The 25458-nt window shown below is 51.0% G+C and overlaps 2 protein-coding genes across 5 annotated transcripts in view; both read left to right on the top strand.

Moving 5' to 3' along the window:
• The window catches only part of KIZ (kizuna centrosomal protein), a 101958-nt gene extending 85746 nt beyond the window's left edge, over positions 1 to 16212 (top strand). For all 4 annotated transcript variants that reach the window (XM_032681763.1, XM_032681764.1, XM_032681761.1 and 1 more), the window contains 5 exons: positions 1444 to 1579; positions 2260 to 2419; positions 7352 to 7451; positions 14350 to 14393; positions 15964 to 16212. In XM_032681763.1, coding sequence (XP_032537654.1) covers positions 1444 to 1579; positions 2260 to 2419; positions 7352 to 7451; positions 14350 to 14393; positions 15964 to 16067 — 544 coding nt within the window. In that variant the 3' untranslated portion in view covers positions 16068 to 16212. The remainder of the gene's footprint in view (positions 1 to 1443; positions 1580 to 2259; positions 2420 to 7351; positions 7452 to 14349; positions 14394 to 15963) is intronic.
• A 3258-nt stretch (positions 16213 to 19470) lies between these two features.
• Positions 19471 to 25458, top strand: part of XRN2 (5'-3' exoribonuclease 2) — a 37975-nt gene continuing 31987 nt past the window's right edge. Inside the window, exons 1-4 of the mRNA XM_032683155.1 lie at positions 19471 to 19607; positions 24326 to 24453; positions 24541 to 24652; positions 25165 to 25276. Of these exons, the coding sequence (XP_032539046.1) occupies positions 19533 to 19607; positions 24326 to 24453; positions 24541 to 24652; positions 25165 to 25276 (427 nt within the window). The 5' untranslated portion in view covers positions 19471 to 19532. The remainder of the gene's footprint in view (positions 19608 to 24325; positions 24454 to 24540; positions 24653 to 25164; positions 25277 to 25458) is intronic.

A 25458-nucleotide genomic window follows, 5' to 3' on the forward strand; every position in this document is an offset into this window, starting at 1 on the left:
CCTGCCCCAGCTGGGGTGTTCATCGCTGGTGGAGACCTGGGCTGGGAGCCCCACAAAGCGGCAGCCGGGGCCCTGAATAGCCATTTACACCCCTGGTCCGGGATTAGCCGCCGCATTGTTTCAGCGGTTAAGTCCTCATTTGCATCATTATAGAGGTGCAGCCTCATCAAAACCCCTCTGAGGTCCCCGGGCTGTCCCCATACCTGTAGGTGGTCACCAGATTTGTTTCGATTGTGGAGGTGAAGGAATTAAACTGCTCGGCACAGGGGTAATTTCCATGTGGCATCTCAGCCCGGGCTGATTTTTTGATGGTTGGTTTGCTCGTGTGTTTGTTGGTTTTTTTTCCCCCCTTCCTACACAGCTCGGGCAGTGTGGTTTTGCTGTTTGCTTTGGAAAGCTCAGGCGAGGGTGGTTTTTTCCCAAGGGGTGCAACGGGGATGTATTTACAATACCTACGCACTTCGGGTGGCTCCAAGCCCTGTTTGTCTATCCTGGGATGCTGGCAGGGCATCCCTGCCCTCCGGAGGCAGGGAAACACAGTAACTCCAGAGACTTCTCAGCCAGTCACTCCTGTGATCTGCAGCGCGAGTCTCCGGACAGGGAATATGGTTTTGAGAAGCAATTCTATTTTTCTACGAGGCAGAAGATGCACGTGGCCTTTAAAAACAGCAAAAGTGCGTTTGGTTTGTTTGTTTTGTTGTTTTGTTTGTTTTTTTTTTCCCCAGTGCATATGGCACAAGGACAAGCAAGAATTAGCTGGGTTTTTTTCAGTCTCTTTAACGCGGGAACGAAAACAATTTCCATTCTGTCTTGCTTAGCTCCTGTCTAGACCTTCCTCCCGTCGCAGGCTCCGCAGTGCTCAAGTGCTGGCAGGATCGGGGCACTCGTGAGTGCTGAAGGAGGGGCTCTCTGCCGATACCTGGCTCTCCTGCCGAGGCTGATACGCCTGCCGGCACTAATACCTTGTTGTGTCTCCTGAATGGTTTCTTAGGGACAAACACTCGTGGAGTTAATTGGAATTCACTCCTCTGTGAAACTTCACTGGAGCAACTGGAAAAACAAACATCTCTGGCAAACAAGGTTGCAGCGCTGAGATTTTCTACGTTTAAAGACAAGCCAGGGGCAGTTGGTGCTCGGCTGTGCCCTGTGGAGTGAGGCCTCAGGGATGAGATAGGGATGCAGGAAAGGTGAGGTGTGTCTGGGACCTGAGCTTCAGGACAGGGACAGACACGGTGACAATGGTGACCCCGGCCCAACTTCCTCACGTCTGCAGAAGTCACAAGTGGCTTCTTACAGTTCCCACTCTGAGCATTTTCGAAGTAAAAAGTGGTAATCAATGACAAACGTGAGATGGCTTTTCCCACCACGTGTTGACCCCCTTGTCCAGGCCAAGGAGTCTCAGGCGTGGGGTGTCCCACTGACGGTGCCAGCTTTGTTCCTCAGGGACACGGATGTGCTGCAGAGTCACCTGAGCCACCATTCCCTGTTCCTGGAGCAGCACCGGGCTCGGGCCCTGGAGGGAGCAGCAGAGATGTCTGACGACCTGCTGGCTTTGGGCGAGGAGGCACAGGACAGCCAGGTGGGCACCTGCACCTTATAGTATGTGTTTTTGGCTTTTTTGGCCCAGGGCAGTGACTTCTTTCTCTGAGGGCTGTAGGGTGTTCTGGGAGCCCCACTGGGTGGTGGTGCTGCACAGCTGGGCTGCAGGGGAAGGTGCAGAAAGGGGTCTTTGAGCTCCTGATGTACAAATAGAGCTGTTGAGTCCATCGGCTCCATCCCTGTCAGCACCTCTGGTCCGCGGCAGGTTGGTGATGACCAGCAGCAGGTCCAGCTTCCTCGTCTCTGATCACTGAACCACGTCTGCCTTCTGTTCTAACTCACTGTCACATCAATGAGGAGGGAGCAGGCGCAGAACAATAAAATTTTCTCCTGAATCCAAAATGTTTGGGCTAGAAATCAGTTACAGATCAGTTAGGAAACCTGGAGTTCTCTGAGGTTCCTCCTCAGCACCAGAGGCTCACAGTGTTGTTAAACAGGTGTTTACTGAACGCTGAGTCGGAGCAAAACATCGAGTAGATTTCACTTTTTCGTGTCCCAAAACAAACGCCAGAGGAACACCCTGCAAGTAGGGTAATTTAACCCCTAACAGAAATACACTGGATGCAGATTTCCCTGGGAAGTACAGATCAGCCTGAAGGTTGGGGAAGGCTCCAGGTGGAGAATAACGGGCTGTGGCAATTCTTGTTTTCAATGCTGCAGGCTCTGCCGGTGCTGAGAGAGGCCCTTCCAGGAGAGCATGGGGATAGGTCACCTGTCCAGGGTGAAGAGTCATCCTGCAGTCTGCCATCGATCCCGACAGACGGCGGGGAAGGGGAGCAGGCGGAACGCGCTGCCCGGCTCACCGGCACGGGAGAACCAGGTAACGGTGTCACAGGGCTGGCCCTGTGCCCCAGGTTCCTGCTCTGGACACGAGTGTGTTCTGCCCAAATCCCCAGGAGGCTGTGCCATAGCCACTGGCAAATTAGTGTGGATTTGTAATAGATTTGGGGGATTTTCCTAAATATCTCAGCACCGCTTGTCATTCTGGTTACTTCCCAAAATCAGTGATACCTGTGGTGGTGGGACTTTCTTCAGGAGTTAAAAAGCCAAGCCCTGTGGTGTGTGCACATGTTTACAAAGCATCTCCTGTTTAGAAACAGGAGAATGTATTTGCTGCCTTTTGTTACTAAGCCAGACTGCAGAAGGACTTACCAAAACCAGAAGGGGTCATGGTGGGGGAAGCGTGCGGGGCTGTTTTCCAGCTCAGGAGGTGAAGGTGTCTGGGAATCCAGTTAATTTCTGTGGCTAAGGAAGGAATATATCAGTGCAGTCATGGCAGCTTACTTGCTCTGCCCTCAGAACATCCCTTCCATCCCAGGCTGGGCACAGTTAGGCTGCCGTGCTCTTTACACAGCAAATGCGAACACGCTGCTTCAGGTCTCCTAAATTCATGCAACTGTTATTTGCAGAGGTGGCACAGACTTTGATTTAAGCTGATTTCCATGGTGGGTGTGATCCCCTCTGCTGCTGCTGGCCTTGAGCGCAGCGTTGCCACGGGTTTGTTGTTTCCCAAATCCCGTCGGGTCTCCAGTTCTTTAAGATGTTTGGTTGGCTGGGCCTTGTCTGGGGAAGCTACAGAGAAGGCAGGGCGGCTGTGGCACGAGGTGAGTTCCCAGTAATGGATAGTTTAGATCAATAAAGAAGAGATAACAAAAGTGAGAAATTAAAGGGAGTGGGGCTCAAAAGCAAACAAACGGGTCTGATCGCCGCCGCTTTGAAAGGGTTTCGTTACGGCGCGTTCGCATCCAGGAGTTACAAGCTCGTGTGAAGATGAGAGCAGGGAAGAAAGCACAGTGGAAAAGATTCCTATTACAGGTAGAAGGGGTGGCTGCATATTAACCTGGAGCCCAGCATCCAGCCTGATTATCCAGTCAGACCGTGGTGGTTTGGTGCTGTGGGGCCGCTCACAGGGGGCACATTCAGCCGCTGCACACGGAGCACAGAGAGGAAACGTCAGATCAGAAAGTCCAGCTCACACTGGCACAAACCAAGGTGGAGAGCAATGGGGCCTGTTTGATTCCTTGTAGTCCTGTTGCACACTCAGACCGTGTGGATATCCGGCCGTCGAGCTTTTCGGGGCCGGGATGGGTGTTACGGGGTCAGTCTCCGTGGGGAAGATCCAGTAATTATTGGGCAAACCACACGTGTTCCTGGTTTGATTCTCTCCTCGAGGAGTTGACTGGGGTCGTTAGAACAAGCGTGGGGCAGAGCCCTGCTGGTGGGAGCTGTGCCTGTGCCAGCCAGGAGCTGTGGCTGTGCCTCCTGTACCAAAACTGCCTGAGAGCACGAATTTTGGGCAATAAGGCTTTACCCTGCTCTGTCCCCCTACCCAGCTCCCTCAGGCTGTGGTGTTTGGCCACAAAGGTGCTGGTGCAGGTGTGTCCTCAGCTGCTCCTGCAGCCCTTGCTAGGGCTCCCTCCAGCCAGTGCCATTGCTGATATTCCCAAGGAGGATTCCGGCTCCCAGGTTTGGATCTCTGTAGCTGCCAAGGGGTTTGGGTTGCTTCTCCCCACCCTGAGTTTTATGACTTGCCAGTCGGGTTTTAGCCACTGTTTTGCCTGTGAGTGTGTCAGGGAATTCTCTGTTGCAGGTTTTCCTGCCAGGGACCCCGGGGGGCTGTTCCATGTCAATCAGGCAAGAGCCACGTCCTGATGATCATCCCCCCCTTCCCGACCTCTCCCGACTCTCTCACAGAACAGGCATGCAAACACAGATGCTTCCTATGTGTAAAAATGGCAATTAACTCCTTACCCAAACCCAGTAACTGCAGTTTAAATCCATCCCTTCAGAGGGTGCTGTGTTGGCTGTTCTGCAGCCACGTTGTCCCCAGGAACAAGGCTTCTCACCCCTCACTTGAAAGCCAAGTTGCTCCTTTCAGACACGATTCATCTTCAGCCCATGATCTTCTCCAGGCTCCTTGTTGTGCTCCCGCTCCTCCCTGCCAGCCAGCTGCTCTTTCCTTTTTATCATCATTATTTGCTGTAGCCCCAGAGCTCTGAAGTTTTTCTGTGCCTAAAATAGAAGCGGTGGCTTTTAGGCTGGAACGACTCATTCTGGGGTTTTAGTTGAACTGATACTTGATGTCCATCCATATAAGATTATTTTGCTGTGTGACTTTTTAAGGGATACAAATTTTGGCCTGGTTTGTTTGGGTTTTTTTTCAGTATTTGCTGAGTTCTTGGAGCTTTGGTTTGAAACACCAGAAGCCTTTTGAGGCTTTGGGGTTTGATGGACTTTGCTGTGGGAGCCGTGTGGACGCGCTTCCGAGCGGCCTTTGGGATGGCACTTTAGGAATGCTTCTGGGCTTTGGGTTTATTAAAAAGAGAACCAAAATATTTATTTACTTTAATGTTCTGCGAATATTCCTGAAGTATTTGCGTTGGCTCTTTAATGCCTGCAGGGGAGGAAGGAGGTGGCTGTAGGGAAAGGGATTTGGGGTGTGGGATGTCCCTCAGAGACAGCCTGGGCTGGTACCTGGAGTTCCTCTGCACAGAGGCTTGGGCAGGGATCTGCCGAGCACTTCCCACCCAGAGCAGGACACGGGAGCTCTGAACACCCCTGTCTGTGGTCAGCTGGGGGTGTGGGGGCACCGTAACTCGTAGCACGAGCGTGGGTTTGTTCCTAGAGCCCTGTCCGGAGCTCGTGGAAGGCTGTGCAGGGATAATTGGCTTTAAAAGGATCATATCTGGTGCACGGTCTCGCCCAGAGAGGAGCTGGGCTGATAACAGCCATCTCCTTTGATAGCAGGTTATGTGAGGATACAGGGGGATATCTGGGCTCCTTCTCATCTCCTCTGAGGACGCTTTGTTTTTTATCAGGGAAGACGCGCAAAAGAAATTGTTCAGCTCTTTGGCTGTTCCTGAGGTAGGTGAATAATGTGAGATTAAAAAGGATAAAATCCATTATTTCTTGTTTTGCTGGATGGCTGCTTAAGAGTCTCATTTATGAGTAGGAAATTGCTGATTTTATTGAAGGGGCAGGCTTGTTAAATCTTTAACAAAACCAGATTCTCTCTCTCTCCCCCCTTCATTTGTGTCTCTGATTTGAACAGACATTAAGGCTCTGCAGGATTTGAATAAAAATGGTGTAACTGCTCCACTCATTGGGCTCTGCTTTCCCAGCGGCCTGTGTGTCACCTTCCAGCTCCCCTCCAGGTGTAAAATATCCAGTATGGGAACAAGGAGGAAAAGCCCTCTGAAGAAGAAAAAAAATTAGCCCTTCTTTATATACCCTAAGGGAACATGAAAGAGCACCAACCCGATCCTGCTTCCCTTTCCAGGCCACCTTTAATGAGCCAATAATCCTGCCAGCGCTCTGCCCACTCCCACACCTCCTTCCCCATGGGCTCCTCCTTTGAACTGGAGGCTCAAAGGTTCCCAGGCTCCTCTTGGAGTGCACTAATAAAGGCATTAATAAGTCTCACCCAACTTTTCCCTTCGTTTGATATTTTCCATTCGCCTGTGATGGAGGAAGTTCCTCCCTGTGCCACAGGCTGTGGCTGCTGGGGCTGCCAGAGCTGCCCTGGGGCAGTGCCAGGCTGGATGCTGGGCTTAAATCAGGCTGGGGGATGCCCTCCAGGAGGGGGTGTTTGGCACTGAGGTTCCTAAAAGACCCCAGAGGCTTTTTAGAGCTGTGAATTCTGGGTGGCAACTCTTCCACCTTTAAGCAGAGGCAGCAGCTTCTGAAGGCATCCTCAGTGGATTGCCCGAGTCCACTGGGCAGCCCAGAGACTCCTGGTGGGAGGGAGGCACTGTACTGTGGAGGATTGTTTGTAAAAACATTTATCCCTTTATTTAATTTAAAGGATGGGGACATATCTGTTGGTGTTTGACTGCAAGCGCAGTGGTCAGTGTGAGGAGGGTGGAGGAGCTCGTTCCTCTGGGCATGAGGTTTTCCCAGGAAAACCAGCAACCTGGAGATCTACCTTTCCCATTTCCAGGCAGACAGGGTCAGATATGCAAAGCAGCCTTTTTAAAGTGGGATTTGTGCTTGAGCATCGTGTGCTTTGGAAACAAATATGAAGATGAGCAATTGTCTGACTCCAGTGAATGAATCCATTTGCTTCTGCCTTTTTATTTTAAACAGATCTTTACAGAATGGAAATGAGATCCACAGAGCAGGGGGGAAAAGGGAAGAAAGGAAAGTGTGGATCAAAGGCTTTGAAATAGTTGTTTGGTTTGCCCTTTAAGTCATAAAAATCCCAAGACATGTCTAATCCAATTTTTATTGAATCTATTTATTTATTATTGTCTAATAATTTGTCTAATTCAAGAGAACGGTTGAAAACACTGAGACATCAAATAATATTGAAAGAACTGTAACATTTAAAAATAATCTACATTTAAGGGGTAGGAGAAAAGAAATAACCTTGCTTCTGATTAAAGTAAATGGGAACTTGGGGATTAAAAAAAAAAAAAAAAAAAAAAACCTCCAGAAATCCTTTAAGCTTTGCTTAGAGTTGCCATGATCCAAAACAGTTCTGAAGAGAAGCTCTGTGCTTGCTCCTTTTTCTGAAACGAGGCAAAAGGTGTGAAAAACTTTCCCAGTTTGGAAGAAATCCCCATCACAGCCTAATTGCTGGGGAGGGGGTGTTGTTTCCCTGGCTTGAGCTGATTTCCACTCCACCAGGAACTGCTGTTGCTGCTGCTCTGCTCACACCACAGCATCCCGTGGGAAACTGGAGCTGTGCTGCTGTGGTGGGATCCAGCTGTTGGGATTGGGGTGTTCACAGCTCCTGTTTTTTCCTGCCCAGGTCGGGATATGGACGAGGACAGCTCCAAAGCCAGTGACAGCCGGGAGGCGCCTCTGGAAACCAGTTCTTCATCGGATGGAATAGTCCTTCCCTTCTCCAGGTAAAGGCATTGGATCTGTAACCTTGGGAATGCTTCCACAGCACGAGAAACACTGACAGGAAACCACCAAAGCTCCTGTAATTTTTTATTTTTTTTTTATTATTATTATTGTTGGGGTTTTTTTCGCTTGAACCTGGGTTGAAGTTTGTGTTTCTGTTCGTGTAACAGAACACGGAGGGTTTGAACACCTCAGGAACTGTCTGTGCCAAAGCCAGGTGTGGTCTGGCAGCTGCTGTTCCTTGTTTAAGGCTCAGTTGACACCCCGGTGAACCCCAGCCGAGCATGTCCAGCTGCTTTTGGGGACAGGATGGGGAGGATCAGGAGAGGGGCAGCCAGGGAGCAGAGTGTGCCAGCACTGAGGAGGTCGGGTTCTCCTCTGTGTGTCTGAGGTGTAAACCAGGTGTAACTGATGGTGCTGCCTGTGGGCTCAGGGGGGTTATGTTTGATACTGGCTGTTTAGAACATGCCTTTCTTGCTCTCAATGGAGGATGTTAATTCACCTGAGGGGTGCAGGGTGTACTGGTTTTATTAAAAAAGGAGAGGAAAGGTGGTTCGTGTGTTTTAACCTTTGGCTCCATGGGCAGTGCTGTTGGATGCTCCCTGTGCTCGTCACTGGCATGGGACAGGGATCAAATCAGTGCTCGGGAAGCAGCAGAAAATGGGGATAACGCAGCTGGCTCCTGGAATACTGGGCAGGCTTTTGGTCCTTCCCTGCCCCTGTTGGAGCAGCCCAGCACATGGGTGCTGTGGCTCCAGCTGGAAGACCACCAGTGGTGACACTGGGGGAGGGACTGCAGGGCCTTCAGGCAGGTTATGAACTCCTCCCGTGTCCATGACACATGGAGCTTCCTGGAGGGTGTTCTTAGGTTGCTGTGGGTGAGGCCAGTTCCAGTTCTGCACTTGGTGTTAGGATGACAGTGTTTCTAGAATTCAAGCCCAGTAAATACAGGCTGTAACTAAGTATCGATGAACGGTGTTCCTGCTTTTGTGTGGGATTAGTTCTTACCATGTCAGGTTCAAGTTTTTTCTCCTCTTTTAGATTTTTTTGGTACTATGAGAACGGTGTTCCAAATCATCCTACCTCGTGCTATGAAATGCAAGGGTGCTCCTATAGCTGGGTTTTGGAAGTGTTAGATGCTAGCCCTTCCCTGAAGCCTGGAACAGTAGGAGGAGCAGGATCAGGCCCTGAGAACTTGCTTAAAGGATCACTGAATCTGAATAAAATGCGTAATTTAAAATGAAATATTTCTTATTTAAAAAAAAAAAAAAATAATCCTCTCCAAGCGTTCTCCCCACTGCTGCTGCACTGCTGGCTAGTGGTGCCTCCAGCCACGTCTGACTCGATCAGATGCTGTTTGGTTTTTTTTCATTTTTTTTTTTTCCCTCCAAATTCCTGTTTGTGGTAGATTTCAAATCGTTCCCTCTGCCCCATAATTTCAGGCCTTCCGGCGCTCGGCGGCAGCGCACGTCGTGCGCCGATACGTGATGATGCTGCCTTGATAAAAAAACCATAATAAATCTCTTACAGTGGCTTGGAGTTGGCTTTTCTGAACGACTCAAAGCCAGCGCAGCCTTCCCGGCGCGGGGTTTGGGAACAGCCCCTTGCCTTTGGACGCCCAGCCCGGAGCCGGAGGGCGGCCGAAGGAGGGAGGAAGAGGGAGAGATGTTTGCAGCCAGGCCGTGCCGCGGTTCCTGGGCTCCCTGCAGCCACTCCTCGGGCTTTATTGCTTTCACAAGTGGTCTCAAACCCACTACTTGAGAATAAACATCCCTGCGAGCTCGGCCGTGGCACTTTATAAATTCTCCTTTGCCGCGTTTTGTCACTGAGCTGATGAGTGACCCCGGCGCAGACCCCGCCGGACCGGAATAAAAACCGTGGCTCCTCTGATGTCCCCCAGACAATAATTATCATGTGCCAGTTAAGCCCAAACTACAGCTGAGGGATTTTACTTTAAAGCGGAGGCTCGGGCGCAAAAATGCATTTATAGCTCTTTGTCTGGCACCTCATTATGTGTGGGCCTGATTCATTAAGTAATTGGTTTGCAGTTGTTTACATGAGTATTAAGGCTTTCTATTCAGCAGCCTTTGAGATACACATTGTGCAAATGTTGCATGTTATGAATGCGGAATGAGGGGCCGGGGCCCGGCCCTATTGGCTAAACACTGCGCGCTGTTGAAAAGCAAGAGAAAGACATTGGGTGCTGCTTTGCATAGCAATGACTTTCTTAATAAGCTTTACAGATTGATACACACAAGCTATAAAAGATGCAAAGAGATACTCTTAGCACATTTATCCATGCTCGTTTCACTATTATGGGCCTGGAGAAGGGAAGAATTGAGGGCTTTCATACTCGGGTTTTCAGTGCGTGTCTTCAGTGCATGAGACTTAATAGAATCCGATGTTTATTGTATTATAAATCATGGGGAAGTAGGCAGATCTGCAACAGTTTATTATTAAAGATTCTTTCAATGTAAATCTTTTTCTGCCATTGTATTTCCTACGGCAAAATCATTTTGTGGTTGAGTGGGGATGAAAGGCATAATGTACGACGGAGTGAGTCTTAATAGGAAACTGCTCTCCGAGTAAAGACCACTTGTTCCCCTTTGTTCGGCGGTGCATGCCAGAGCTTCCTCTCCTCCCGCAAACCCCGCCGGCTCTACCTCCGTGGCGAGGGATCCGCTCGTCCCTGGCCTCCTCTGCTTTACCGGGGGGATGTTTCCCCGCACGCAGACGCACCTTTGGTTGGCAGGGTTGGCGCGTTGCGGCGGGGGAGAGGCGTCAAACCCCGCGGTCCTTTGGGGGGAGAAGGTATCAGAAGTCAGGGGCTGAGCCGTGGCCGAGCGCAGGCGGGCGGCCAGCGATGTGTGTGGCATTCCGGGGCGGCTGTAGCGATGGATGCGGCCAGTGGAGGTCACTCGTTTTCTGGGAATTCCCCGTTTCGGATGCGAGCGGTTTTTTTATTTTTCCTTTGACTCGTTTGGGCCGTCTCGTTTCAAAATAATCTGGAGATTAAAGATGCGTTATCAGCCGAGAACCAAAGCGGTGTTCGGATTTGTCGGGACACCAACACGGTGTAAAGTGTTGTAAACTTTGATTAATCTGCTCAAGGACTCCGGGGGGGTCTCTGAAGGCAGTTTTTCAGCCGAAAGGAGCCGTTTTACCCAACACAGATGTAGTGACATGCAAATAGAAGTTGGCAGAGTCTGATTCATCTCTTAATTACTCTCTGGGCGATGTTTAACGTGGCCCCGTTGGCTTTGGCCATCGGGGGGCACTCGGGCTCTGTGCATCCCCCGCCTCCCCCCTGCCCAAACCAATCCTGACTCGGAAATCTCCGCTCGTCTCCGAGGAGAGTTCCCAGAGGTTTGGGGCTGGGAGTGCTCAGGAGATGCACAAATGCATTTCTCCTGGAAATACAGAGAAAGTGGCACTGTGTGGGTCTGGATTCCTGAGAGGTGCACCCAGAATCCAGCCAGGATCTGGTTGTTTCATCCCCCCGACGTACTCTGTTGTCAGATGGCTTCCGTAAGAAGCTGACTGAGAATTCCAGCCCGATTTTCTCCTGTCACAGCTGTTTCTGTGAGCTTTGTTTCCTCCCCCTGAGCACCCAGCTGTTGCAGAGGCAGCGATGTTGTGGTGGCGATGCCCTGCCAGGTTTGTGGGGAGAGGCACCAACATCTGCCCGCTGAGGACAGAAGGAATAGTGAATTTTTTGGCAGTGCCTCTGCTCTCCTGCACAGCTCCCTCACAGCGCTGTGATGTGTCTTTGTGTCAGTGGGGTCTTCTGTTTCAGCCTGGTGGATCTAAACAGAGAACGGTCTCAGACACAGCTCGATAGATATCTCTGTATCCTAAAATAAAGGTCATGCTACTTACAGTGTAATTACTGAAATTCAATGTTATTACTCCAATTCCGGTGTGATGAATGGACTTTTGAGTCTATACTGACTCTGTAAATGTGTGTAGTATATGGACTGTATATATTTGGCTTTCCAGGGCGGGGAAGTCTCTTGGCATTTGGGATTTCCCAGATTTCTTTGGTGTCTTTTTCACTCGACACTAAAAAATAGAGGTTCAACAGGTGCTTTAGCAAAAAGGTAATCAGGTCAAAGTAAAAAATTTTCTGCTGTTTTCCAGCAAGCCCCCTCAATTAACGTGGCTCTTGTTGTCCTGGTATTTTCCTCTTAATTATTAATTTTCTGTATGGAGGACAAAAAAAATATTTTCTTGGAGCTTTTTAATTTCTTACTGTTGCAGCATCTTCAATACAAAAAAAAAAAAAGCCTGTTTCATCAGAGAAATGGCGAGATTAAAAGGCCCTTTGAAGTGAAACTGGTTTGGGTTTTTTCTTTGTTAGGGCCTGGGTTGAGTTTGGAATTATTTTAGGGGAGAAGCAAACGTGTAAATGGCTCTGGGAGGGTCAGGCCAGGGGATTATTCGGGGTGGTGGAAGGGGCCTTGCTGCGTTTGCACCCTGGACGTTCCCGGCGGGCTCTGCGGTCATTGTGTGCTCCCTGCTCGCTGCAGCTGCATCTCACAGCTTCACCCGGCACTCCAGCCCTAATTCCAGGATTTATTCCCTGTTACCCAGCCCCTGGCAGCGTTTTCCAGCCTTGGTTTGGGGGAGCTGCCATTTCCCGCCTGGCCTGTCCGACGTCCTCGCTCCGTTTGCCGCATCCCCGCGGCATTTCCCTGTGCCGACGGCTCCTTGCTGGCTCCCCGCTCCCTGTCTCCCTCTCTGGGGATGGCTGGGTCGTGCCAGCACCCGGCTCCAGGCTGTCTGGGGAGTGAACCCCATTCCATGTGTGGTGGATCAGCCCTGGGAGGATGAACCCCAGTGAATGGATGGTGTTGGGTAGGACACAAACACCTGTCTCCCCCCTCCCCTGTCTTTCTCTTTGTGGGAAGCTGGCTTGGCAGCAGGAAGGTCTCCAGACCTTCCTACAGCCACGGTGGTCCTTCTCCATGAGACCACCAGCCTTTGGCCGTGCCAGGAGGACCAAATCCTGCAGCTCTGGGTGGTCCTGCACTGGTGGTCCCTGTTGGTCCTTGGCAGGGTGTCAGTGTTGGGCCCCAGTCACTGACCCACCGGTGTTTGCTCTAGGATTGAAGCATGGAGAGAAGTGGGACAAAAAGTCCCTCCCGGGGAACCTCCTGGCATGGCTGAATAACAGAACCCCCTGCTCCCTTCCCAGCAGTGTGACCAGAGGGGAAGCAGTGGCTGCTGCTGCTGCCTGAGCTCCTGCTCAGCCACTGGGAGCTGAAATGGTTCCCATGCCAGCTGCCCCAGGAGGCACCTCGCCAGCTGGAGCTCTGCAACGAGTGGCTTTTTGCTTCACACCCAGGGGAGAACAGCACAGCCCCTTCAGCACAGGGAGCACCTCCTGGGGAATGCTGAGGGTCAGGAGATCTCACCCAAGGGAGCAAGAGTTTGGGGTGTTCAGTGTATTCCAGAGGCTCCGGCTTCAAATGCTCACTGGGAATTCTGTTGAGGGAACGTCTTTGAAGGAGAAGTTGGGCTGTGAGGTAGTGTGGGGTTTGGCTTGGAATAAAAGGGAAAGGCATTGGGATGGTGTGCTCAAGAAATGTTGGAGAAACATTTGGAGCCCGACATTTTATAGTTTCTTACTGAATACATTAATAATTAGCGGTATCACTGTGAGTACTTCACTGGTGCTGTCACTTGGTTGCCATCTTGGTGGAACCTGGGCTGGGTTTAATGTTCTGGGAATTTCTGTCCACAGAGAGGGAGCCTGTGTGCCAACGGCATTCACAGCCTGAGGAGAAGGAATGGGATTTGAACAGTGTGAGCTTTCTCTGGGTTAAAAGGAAGAGTGGCTGCACCCTGGTAGCTGCAATGTATGAAACTCTCTGCTTTACGTGTGGCTTTCCAGCTGCAATCCCAAATTCTGACTGGCAGGGAGTAACACGAGCAAGGAATCATCCCTGCTTTTTTTTGTCTCCTTCACAGATGCCTCCACAATGTTGAAATGTTTTTAACTCCCCACTTTAAGGACTTCTGTATCGGCTGCCAGGTTTTTCCATCAACCACAGCAAATGGCAGGACATTTCAGAGAGCTGACTGAGTCCTGTTGTGGCCGTGGCCACAGCTTCCAGCTGCACCTTGACATTGGCTTACATTTCACTGCTTGGCCCAGTGATGGCCCAAATATCTCCTATTTGATCTTCCTTATTAAAATCAGCTGAAGGTTTATTTTTGGGGCTTCTTGCAGGGCCGTTGCTGTAACAGTTAATTCTCCCCCATCGTTGCCCCCCGTGTGATTATTCCCCAGCCCCAACACAATGCACGCGCTGCACACAAAAGATCAAAATGATTCCAGCTTGTTTGAGAGATTCAAAAGGGCCTGTGATGCTCCAGACACAAGAGCAGCCATTTACCAGAGCAGGCTGGGGCTGCACACACATCAAGGTAGATCAAAGGCAGCGGAGATTGCACATTTCCATGGGGCCGGGGGACAGCCGGGAATCGGGAATCGCGCGGGTCCGAAGGAGCGTGCAGGGAGGAGAATGGAAGGAAGGAAGTGCAGGAGCAGCACTGGGGTGCTTTCATTTTTGTTTGGATTTTGTCTTTACGTACTTTGTGTGCTCTGGAAGGCTGCAAAAGCTCGACAGGGTCCTGCTCCTTTGTACCTGGATTCGGTGCTGGTGTTGATCAGTGCTGTTACCTGGGAGTGACTCCAGGAACAACTGCACCAGTGTTCCTGCTGCATGTGGATTTCTCCACCTTTTAGGTGAAGAAACCCTTGATAAAATAGTTATTAAAAAAAAAAGTAGTTACAAAAGTTACTGATATTTTTTTTAAAACCATCTCACAGTATTTTTTAAAAGGTCACTTTTAATCTGTGACATTGTGCTGATTATTTGAAATCTTTTACAGGACCGAGACGCGGAAGGAGAAAGTAACTGCCATAAAATCCAAAGGTAAGAGACAAGTGTTACACTACTGAAAATCAGTGCCTTGTGTAATTTATACTGGAAAAGCCCTCCCACAACTACGTTATGACCTGTATAAAGTATGGAGACAGGAAAGTGTGGAATTGCCCTGTCTCAACATAGGAGCCAGCAGGAAGCTGAGGATAACAAATTCTAGGACAGAGAGGAGGTGTTTGTGGTGCAGGTGGTGTGGAAGGAGTTAAGATCTTTGCAGGGTTTAGTCAAATGACCGTGAGCTGCAAGTGGAGGAAACCCAGAGAAGGAGAAACCTGAGGTTTCCTTGGTTTTCCCACAGCAGGGCCACAGCAGGACATGGGTGCAGCTGGTTGGTTTTGTCCATTGCCAGGCTGGTTTTGTTCTGAGTTGGTGTGTGGACCCTGCATGTTTTCGCTCCCCAACATTCCAGTTCTCCCTTTTACCCACCCCAAGGCCCTCAGGGGCCTGCAGACACCTCTAGCTGAGCCTCCTGCCAGCGAGGCAGCACTGGGAGCCCTTTGCCTGGAGCCCCGCTCCAGGTGCTTGGCAGTCTGGAATGGCACAGTCCTAGAGGCGTGGCACTGAGCCGAGGTACGGATGCCATCAGCAGTGGCCGCTTTGGTGCCACTTGAAAGGCTCTCACATCCCCAGCCCCTTTCCTGGAGCCGTTCCGTGCGGGAGCGAGTGCAGGGCTCGCTCTGATGTTCCCGGCGGAGCACAGCCCTGCGGCCCAGGGGGCCGGGATGGAGGATGAAAGATGCAGCTGCTGCATTTGTAGATAAGGTGTTCGTGGAACTGGTGCCGTCAGAGGCCTTAGCAGGGCCTCAGACACAAGCTGCAGTGTGTGTGTGAGTGTGACAGCCTTCCTCCCTCCGCCGCCTCCATCCCCGGGCCTTATTCCAGGCGTTGCGGCTCCCGCACTGCCTTTGGAGAGCCAGCAGCCTCTGGAATGGTTGGGAACAGAGAGCACAGCCCTGTCAGCCACTGCAGCCTTGACTTCAGGTGCCACACTTCCCACTCTGTTTTATCCCCGGGTCAAATGAATTTACATACTGAGAAATCTCTCGGGCACTCTGAATTGCAGGGGGGTTCTGTTGATGTCAGGGAAAGGGTCTGCCAGTTCCCAGAGCTGACAGTTAAAGCCATGTCTTCTGTGGAGATCAGGCCTGCCCGGGTCTGATCTGATCTCCAAGTGGTGATTTTTCGCTTGTGACGTCACTGCCATGTTTGTGCCAACTCTTCGATGTCATGGCCCGCTGGTGACTTCACCGCGGGGTCAAGTAGCAGCGGGAGAAAGGGGAAGAGAATAGACAAAGCTGCAATTCAGGCAGCAGCTGGTCAAGTAAATTGGTTGGAGTGGAAATGTTCTGCCCAGCTACCTTGAGGCACAATGGAGTGGGAGCGCTGAATGAAGCCGCTGTCCGGGCACAGCCACTCTGCCCCGGGCACCGTGCGGGGCCGGACACACAACCTGGGCTGGGGGCTTCAGACTGCTCCTCCTCCATTAGCCACAGGGCCTGTGACAGAGGGCACCCCCGTGGAAAGGGTTTTACTGCTGTGGTTTCTGTGTCCTCCCCCGCAGCGTTCTGGGGCGAATCCGACGACAGCAGCTCCGAGCTCGAGGCCGCCCTGCGCCCGCAGACCCACAGCGCCCAGTCAGACGACTTCGATGACTTCTATGCTTGAGATTCCCTGCTGGCTTCTGGGGAGAAGCAGAAGCGTTGTTTCAGAGCCCACTCACACTCACAGTGAGTGTGCTGTGGGCTGAAGCGCTGCTCGTCACTTTACGGGCAAAGGAAATGTAAATACCAAATAAACATGATAGGTCCTACACGCTGTACATGTGCTCTGTCTGACCTGCTCTGACAGTGACCCTGCCCCCTGAGAACCCCCTCCTGAGGCTTGTCCGCATTCCACTGTTTGGGCTCCAGAGCTAGACGTGGTTTGGAAAGCAGCAGACGAGCATTGTGGGTGCGCAGACAGGCACTGCCGGGGCGGGCTGGCTTGTTTGATCTTTATCTTCTTCTGCGACAGATCAAGAAGAAGAAATGCATAAAATGTCCATTTGTAATTCAGCACATTTTGGAATAGAGCAGCGTTTACATGTGTAGAGCCCCAGTGCTTTCCTGCTTTTCTCTGCTTTGTGAAATCTGTGCTGGTGCTGCTGTGTGGACATCACAGTAATTGGATGACTCTAGGAGCTGCATGCATTTTTAATTTCCTTCCTTTCATTCCTTTTATCTAAAATTAAGTTCATTAAACATGAGATTTTCTTTCGAAGGGAGAAACCAGAGGACATATTAAAAAAAAAGCTGTTCATCATGATGACAAGTTCAAAAGCAGAAACCAGCACCCCAATTAAACTGTGCTGCGCCGCAGCCCCACATCTGCCACAGCCACCAATCTCCACATCCTGTCCCTCAAAAACAACTTAAAAATGGTAACTACACTGAATTTAATAAAAACACTTGGGCTGAGAGCTCAACAGTTTGAAATAATGGCTCACAGAAAGCTTGGAAGTGAGCAGAAACCCTTGGTACAGCTGGCTGCTGCGGGTTACAGTCCAGCATTGGTGAGGGTGCAGCCTGGAATGCTCTGGGATTTGGGAAATCAGCTGCACCAAGGATGGAGCCAGGTGAGTCCAGATGAGGTTTTTCCTTGTGCGCTGCAGCATCGCCTGGGAGAGCTGAATCATGTCTGAACCCAGCATGTGAGGGCTGGGGTGTCATCACTCCTCACTGCCTTTTCCTTATCATCCCTAATTCCTGGCAATTTGCTCTGGATGGTCCTACCCATCTGCAAATGTAAGCTCCCCAGTATCCCAGCACAGACAGGCTGTGGGTATGGGATGGGTCAGGCAATGTCAGCCCAAGGTTCAGCTGGAAAAGTCTCTCCAGCAGCCCGTGCTGCCGTGTGACATTGCCTCGGATCTGCGGCGTCTGTGCAGCTTTAAGCTCTTCCTGAGCGATTCCCGGCTGTTGATGTCAGCCCGCTTTATATCTGCTGGCATGACACCAGCCTGTGGGGTTTCCATCCCTCAGTCCGGCTCAGCCCCCGCCGTGTGGCCCGTGACAGGTGACGGATGGCTGCGGGAGCCGAGTGCGGGCAATCTCTGCCTCTCGGTGTCGGAGCGATAGCCGAGTTCCTCCGCAGCAGCAGCATTTGTGATGCTCTTATTGTGCACAGGCTCATTAGATGCAAAACATCCTGCCAGTCAACTTTGCTCCGCTCCTTCACAGCTGTCACGCCGCAGCCGGGGACGATGGCAGGTGACGGTGACGGACGGGGGGACTGGAATCAATACAGCCCGGGCAGATTTCCATCGGCACGCCACTCATCCCTGGAAAATACCCTAATGGGAAGCCTTCCCTGCTCCTGTTGGCGGTGACACGGCGCTCCGTGCGCTTCTCATGGACACGCAGTTCGGAGGTGGGGCCCGGGCTCGTGCCCCGGCGTGGCTGCTGATGCTGAGACCAACTTTTCAAGGAGTTGTTTGTTGCAGCATTAATTATTCCAGCACTTGTTTACCCAAGTAATTATGAGATAAGACGATCGCGTTTCATTTGCGTCCCGCCAGCCTTCTGTTTTTCTTTGGCATTATCAGAAAAACAACTGATTGCCCATCAATACAAACCAAATGTTAATGCTAAGCTGCCGTACTCCGCACGAAATTCCAGGAGGAGAAGCACTACAATAGGAAGCTTCAATCAGGGAACTGTTTTGTAAGGAACAGATAAAGGACAATCTTTAGCTGATACCACAGGTGTGGTGCCACTACAAAGTTGCCGGGGAAATTTATTCAAGTCACAGATTTTATTGAGAGGAACGACAACAGAAAACGGCTTAACAACAGCCAAGTGAGGATAAGAATAATGAGAGACACAATATTGGGTTAATTTGTTCTACAGAGAATTAGCCCAGTACCAAGGTTCCCCTCCGCTCCCCAAATTGGCGGCATTGACTCAACAAGCACTGCTGAGATTTTGTTATTTTTGTTAATGATTCCCGGGCTGCTTTTCCCTGTCCTCGCCCCTGTCCCTGCCCTCCTGACGGAGCTGCCGTGCGGCAGCGGGACACGGCGGAGCGCAAAATCCTGCCTCGTGTTAATCCCGTTTAATACCCGAATGTTTAATTCCATTTCGGCGCCGCCAAACGGCCACAAATTAATAGTATTTGCTTATGCCACGGGCAGAGCGAGGGGATGGGGGCTCTTTGCCTCGTGCCGCTGTCGTGGATCACATGGAGCCATTTCACACCGGCTGCGTCTGGAAACGTCCCCTTCTGAGGGGACAGAGCGGCCGTGCCCTGAATCGCTTTTGGTGTTGCAGAATGTGGAATATGTCAAGATTATCTTAAGTCAGGATGTTCTCTGTTGTTTGATCTTTGTGTATACTTTTGAGCCTAATCGGCAAGAAAGGAGACCCGGTCAGTGGGACAGGCAGCAGCTGCATCCTTAGCAAAGGGCATCCAGGGACTAACGAGTTTTAGGGATACAGTAAATCAAGATGTTAACGTCTGTCTATGTATGCATTATTAACTTGGCGAAATACTCAAGGTCTGCGTGTCCTACAGCTGAACTATGTTCACTGTAATACTAAAAATCACGCCTACAGGTCAAAAAAGACCCTGCGCAGGGGAAAAGCACGCAGGGAAGTTGATGTGACTCACTTAACTTGCATGAAAATTACTGATCAATCCTAGTAGAGGGGCTGTGCTTGGGAAGTTACTGACTCCGGCTTTCTGCGTGTAAATAACGGCACATTTGTGGAATGCACCCAGCACTCAGGTTTGGGCAGCGCTGAAATAAATCACCGATGTCTCTGCCATGTGTCGTTACTGGCTCGTTGGGCAGCCCTGCCGTGTGCCGCTGCCGCCCGAACCGCCCCACGGCGGCAGCCCGCGCTTGGCTTTTATTAGCACGGATCTAACGGAGGGTGTTTTTCCTGATAAACTGCCCGTTCAGGGCTGTGGGGCAGCGGTTCCCCCCGCTTTCCCTCCCGCCGCCATGGCGGTGCCCTCAGCCCGCACCCAAGATGGCGGCGGCGCGGCCCCGCCCCCTTCCCGCCGTGCCCCGCGCGCCCCCCCGACCCCGGAAGTGCCGGCGGAGCCGCCGGTCCCGATCCCGGCCCCGGCCCCGCTCCCGGCCCCGCCATGGGGGTCCCGGCCTTCTTCCGCTGGCTCAGCCGCAAGTACCCCTCCATCATCGTCAACTGCGTCGAGGAGAAGGTGAGCCGCCCTCCGCACCGCCGCCCGCCCCGCCGCGGGCCCGCTGGCGCTCCGCGGGGCCGGCTGGGCCGCAGCGCTGAGCGCACCCCCCCCCCCGCCCTTCACCCGGCGCTGCTTGTTTATGTTCGTTCGGTTTTATTTGTTTGTTTAGTGGTTCGGCGGTTCCGGTTCGGTTCGGGGAGTTTTGTGGCGTGGGGTGGTTTGGGGTGGGGGGTTTTTTGGGGGGGGGGGCTTTCGGTGCCGGTGGAAGCGGCCCCGGCGCAGGGGGAGGCACCGGCAGTTTCACTCCACGTGCGCCGCTGGAGCACCGGGCACATGGAGCGGCGGGAACGGGCAGCGGGGATGGAGGGGCAGCGTGGGACGGCGGGGAGGGAGGGGCAGCGTGGGACGGCGGGGATGGACGGGCAGCACGGGACAACCGGAATGGACCGGCGCCTGGAGCAGGGAACCGGCTTTCTCCCGCGATTTCCCGGTCTCCGGCCCGTTCCCGGGGATCCCAGCCCTTCCCGGCGCGTTGGGCTCTGCCTCTGTGCAGCCCCGGGCAGGAAAAGTGGGATTTGTGGCAGTGTTTTTGGAAGAGCAGGGAGCAGTGGCGGTGCTGTTTGCCGTTTCTTGTGTGTTGTTCCTAGTTCCTGCTTTCCGCAGCTTTTTTTTTTTTTTTTTTTCTGGGAATTGGGAGCTGCAGCGAGCTCCGGGACTTGCTGGAAACGCAAGTTCGGCTGCCTGTCTTGGGAAGAGGGAGGAAGTGCAACGGAAAAGGTTAAAAACAGTTTGAGGGGCTGGGAGCGTCTCGGTTTCCCCGAGACCTCCCTGTTTGCAGCAACATAAGTGCCAGGGTCCTGCTGGGGATGTGGGATCGGGAGAGGAGGTGCCAGAACACGAGGGAGGGCAGGAATGGGACACTGGAGAAGAAACTGGGCTGTCCCTTGGAGCTGCAGGGGGTTCCTGGGAGATCAGGGATCCCCACTGTGCACATGGCAATCTGCCTCCTGGGGCTCTCAGCCTCCCGAATAACTCGCAGCTGGGTCATTTCCAGGTCTTACTCGTTATTTTATCAGTCTTTTATTTCACGTCTTAGTCGTTCTGCAGCTTCCTGCTTTACCCTGGCGCTTTATTTTTGGAATACCCCACGAACCCAGGACATCACACTGCATCCAGGACTCAGAACAAGTCTGGGCTTGTGCTCTGTAACGTCGAACAGCCTCAGGAGTTTTTGTCTCATTGCTGGTGTTTTCTCTGTGCAGGAGAAACCCCTCCTGCCCGAACACAGAGCTGATTTTTCCAAAGGCACGCTGTAAAATCTGGCTTTCCGTGGCAGCAGGAGGTGGTTTTGGTGAAGGCTCAGCCCCAGCCTTGCTGCTGGGTCCCGCAGGTGCCTTTCAGGGCAGTAAGGCAGCTGGAATTATGACTGTTTGCATGTTTCTATTAGGCTGGTTGCTTAGGGCACATCCCTGCAGCCACGGGAATGTTGTGCTGTGCCAAGGGAGGCGGTGGGAGGGGACAGAGGATGGAGGGGTCTCCCTTCCTCTGCAGCCTTTGAGTAGCTGCCCTGTGGTGGCTTTTCAGTGCACTGTTACCCCAGGGCTAACTCAGAGTGTTTCTGAGCAGACAAACGCTGGAGTTCTCCCTTTCCAAACTGCTTTTCCCATAGGCTTTTCCAGATACTTTGTATTCTCTTTGCCGGGTTGTGCTGGCTGAGTTCTGCCCTTCCAAACACTGCCTTGGGAAGTTCAGGTCTCTGCTGCTGAGCCTGTGCCTCCTCTGCCTCCTCCTTCCTCGGGAGAGCTGTGCCTCACCCTGGGGAAGCACCGGGGAAGGGGATGGTGTGGGAGCAAGGTGGAGGAGAGAAGGGAAGAGAGAAATTCCGTGTTGAGGCTGCACGTGTGACCTGCCTGCAGCAGGTTTCCAGGTCGCTTTTAGTGTTCAGTTCTGTGCTTTTCAGGGTGTTTTTGCTTTTCAGATTCAAGCAGTGAAGCAGAGTCAGAGATTTGGTTAAGACTGTGAGTGACTCTGGTGGTTTTATTGCAGTTGTTGTTTCAGCCTCTCTGGGTGCGAGGTGTGAAGTTTATTTTACCTGTGAATTTTTAACAGGTGGATAATTAAGATCTAAGTGTTTTTCTGGGGAACTATTTTAGAAACAAAGGTGGGGTTGGGGCTTAAAAGTTTCCCTCAATTCTGATCTCCTGTGAGTTCTGGCTCTGATCTGAGCTGCCATGGCAGCACTGGTTGTTCTGCTGCTGTCCCAAACTCCTGGGGGTTGTTATCCCTGAGGGGGTCTGTCCTGAGGGTTGGGGACCCCTCAGTTTAGGGGCTGTCGTGGACATGTTCCATGTTCGTGCCTGCTGGAGATCCTGCTGTTTCTGGATGACTCTTTGAGATCTGTCATTTAAAAGCAGCCCCAATTTAAACAGCAAATGCACCTCTAGCAGTTGGGTGGGCAGGGGACTCACCTTTTTCATCACACTGGTAAACATTTAGCTGAATCTCTGTGTAATCAAAGCTGCTCTCCTGTTTAGGTAAAACAAAGGTTTGTGCAGATCTGGTTTTACTGTTTAGGTCCTTTTTGCTGATCTTCAATAACTGAGCTGATAACAGCCCAAGTTCTTTCTGTTAAGATGAATGGAAAGGCACAACAGCTTCTTTTGGGCTGAGTTTGAGTTGCAGTAACTGCAGTGGCAGCTGCTGGTCCCTCCCTCTCGGTGCCTTGTTCCTACTCAAGAGCACGTTGCAATTACAGCCAGGATAAATCGTGTTCATTAACATTTTTTTATATTCAAATCTGGCCATAAATCTGAGAGCAGAGCAGGACAGCAGGGAGAAGCTGTAGTTTGTCTTACTGTAGATGAATTTAAGCTTCTCTCACGATGTAATCAGCTCCGTGTGTGTTTTAGGATTGCCATAAATCTCTCTAATCAGAAATTTTGTATCTCCCGGTAGCTTGTCTCTTTGAAATATTAAAAAGTTGATCCTTGTTCTCTTACCTTGCTAGATTAATCAGATTTAAGAAAAAGAAATAATCTTCTTCTTAAGCTGAGCAGGTAGAATGAGAGGGAGATCTTGAAGATAATAAAAAAATCCAGGAGAGAATATTCTTAATCAAATTGATACGAATTAATAAAGCTGCAACTAAAGTATCATGTTTGAAGATCTGTTTTCAATGGTTTCAAAAGAGGCTGTAGATTAGAAGTGAACAGTTTAGTTATATCACAAGAGATATCGCTGCCAGATACTTAAACCTTCTACAAGGCTGTTACATGAAAAACCTGTTGGGTTTGTGGGGCTGTGCTGAAGGCTCTGAACGAGATCACACTTACTGTGCTTTGCCTTGGAGACTGGCAGTCAGGCCTGTGGCAGGGTGAGTTTGTTTTCCATATCACGTGGTTGTAAGCCTTTGATGTCCCCTGAATCCCATTGGGGCAGCTCGGGCAAGAGGATGGGGGGGGATCAAGTAGAACCCAAGTGTTAGAAAGATGTGAATTAGCAGAAATTTCCCCTCTTTAAAATGGGGGGGGGGGGTTAGCGTTCAGTTACTTAAAAATGGCTTCACAGCTTACCCTGAAAGAATTCCACACACCTGTGGCTGTGAGAAATGCAAATACCAAATGAAGACTTAGGTTGCTTTAGAGGATTTCATTTTGGCCTTTTGAGACAAGGATAAGTTCAGTCAGTTCGTGCCTCAGAACATGCCATTCCTGTTTTAACTTTGCTTTATGCCAGGCTGTTCAAGAGCACGCTTCATTCCACCTCTGTGGGATGTTCCAGCCACAATTTCTCTGGAAATCATGGGGCTTTTCCTTGCTCAGGTCGTGTCTCTTCCGTGCTGTTGGGGTTTAATCCGGTGCCTTATGTGTGTGGCTGGAGGTGTGGCCTTGAAAGGGAGAGGGAGTGAGAAGGGAGAGGGACAGGAGAATCAGTGCTAATTGCCTTTTGACCAAACTAACAAAAAAACCCCAAACAAACAAACCACAGACCCAACAATAACAAAACCCTGAGCAAAACAAACAAACCCAAAATTATGGTGAGGAAGCAAAATTGACAGTGGTTGACGAATCCAGTGCTGGAGTAGCCCAGGAACAGAGGTGGCTCAGGGGGGGTTAGGGTGATGAGAAGTTCACGTGGCATTTCCCATCTGCGCTGTGACCCGAGTTCCACATTCTTGGGGCAGTAGAAAGAGAAGCCAGGAAGAGGCGAAGCATTAGAGGGACAAAGGCGATTTCTGGATTTTATTTAGCACTTCAGATCTATCCACAGGCAAGCTTGGAGGCAGGAGTTGAAGACTTCAGGGCTTTGAGCATCTCAGTGCTTCTGATGGTCGTGAGGAAAGGAAAGATGTAAAGACCCAATGGGGAGGCTTAGCTGGGGGATCTGAAAGGATCTCTCCTTGTGGAGCAACCAGTGTGCTCCTGGCAGTAAAAGGAATTGCTGTCTGGAACAATATGAGATGTGGAAACTTCTCTTTTCAGCATGAATTAACAACTCTACTGTAACTCATCATAACATTTTCTGGTTGTGCTGGTTTACAAACAGCTTTTTAAAAGAAGGGCTATTTAATAGTGAAGGGTGCAGCTTCAAGTGATCATGTGGGCACTTGTTGCTACCTTTTTCTTCTACTGCCACTGAAAAAAAAAAAAGACAAAAAAAAAAGACTTTTTTTGAGTCTGTGCATTCACAGCTCCTGGTTATTGGTACTGAAACCTTTGTCCTGACTGCACCCCCAGGCTAAGGAGTGCAATGGAGTCAAGGTTCCCATCGACACCAGCAAGCCCAACCCCAACGAGGTGGAGTTCGATAACCTCTACCTGGACATGAACGGCATCATCCACCCTTGCACGCATCCAGAAGACAAGTAAGGCACTTCTCTGTCTCTTCCCAGTTAGCTTGTCTCTTCAGTGGCAGCATTGCAGTCATTGAATTGAATGCCCCTGTGTTTCAGGCCAGCACCCAAAAACGAGGATGAAATGATGGTGGCGATTTTCGAGTACATCGACAGGATCTTCAACATCGTGAGGCCGAGGAGGCTCCTCTACATGGCCATAGATGGAGTGGTAAGGACTGACACATCTCCTTTCCAGCTGTGAGGTCAGGGTAGGTGCCATCAGGTCTCGTAAGATCCTTCAGGAAATGGTGTTCTGAAATGAAAAGCTGTAGGTAAAACAGACCGTTAATTGAATTTTGGTGAGGGTAATCAGTAGTACCAAACCCCTGGGGTTTGTTATCCTGTAGGAGCTGGCTGATGGAGTCTGCTGCAGCCTGAGCTTTGCTGAAAACTTGTAAAAGACAGTAACACTCTGAGACTACTTCTGCTCCTCTGTTCTGTGGCTTTAGGAATAATTAACACCACAGGCTGGGAAGGACCAGAGCAGCTGGTTTGAGCAGCTGCACTTCAGATGGGCGGTGATGGACTTGTGGTGTGGAATATTTCACAGCCCTAGGGGACCTTTGGGGCTGGAAGCTTGTCTTTCTCCCCACCTGATCCTCATCTCCCCTCGGTGCCTAGAGCTGTGGAATGCTTTGGGTTGGAAAGGACCTTCAGGCCCATCTCATTCCTTTTTTTTAGGCCCCACGTGCCAAAATGAACCAACAGCGCTCAAGGAGATTCAGAGCGTCCAAGGAGGGCATGGAGGCTGCTGAAGAGAAACAGAAAATAAGACAGGAAATTCTGGCCAAAGGTGAACCAGTGACCGTGTTGGAGGTTTTCTGATGAGAATCACCTTGTTTTGAAAGATTCAGTAGGGTTTTAGAGAAGGGATGTCTCTGCATTGCTGGGAGAAGGAGGGGATAACAAGCCTACAGAAGGATGGATCAGTGTTCTCCAAAGTTAAGAACTAAGATAAAACAAAATGTCACTTTT

Source organism: Chiroxiphia lanceolata, chromosome 3, assembly GCF_009829145.1.
Source record: "Chiroxiphia lanceolata isolate bChiLan1 chromosome 3, bChiLan1.pri, whole genome shotgun sequence".
Lineage (NCBI taxonomy): Eukaryota > Metazoa > Chordata > Aves > Passeriformes > Pipridae > Chiroxiphia > Chiroxiphia lanceolata.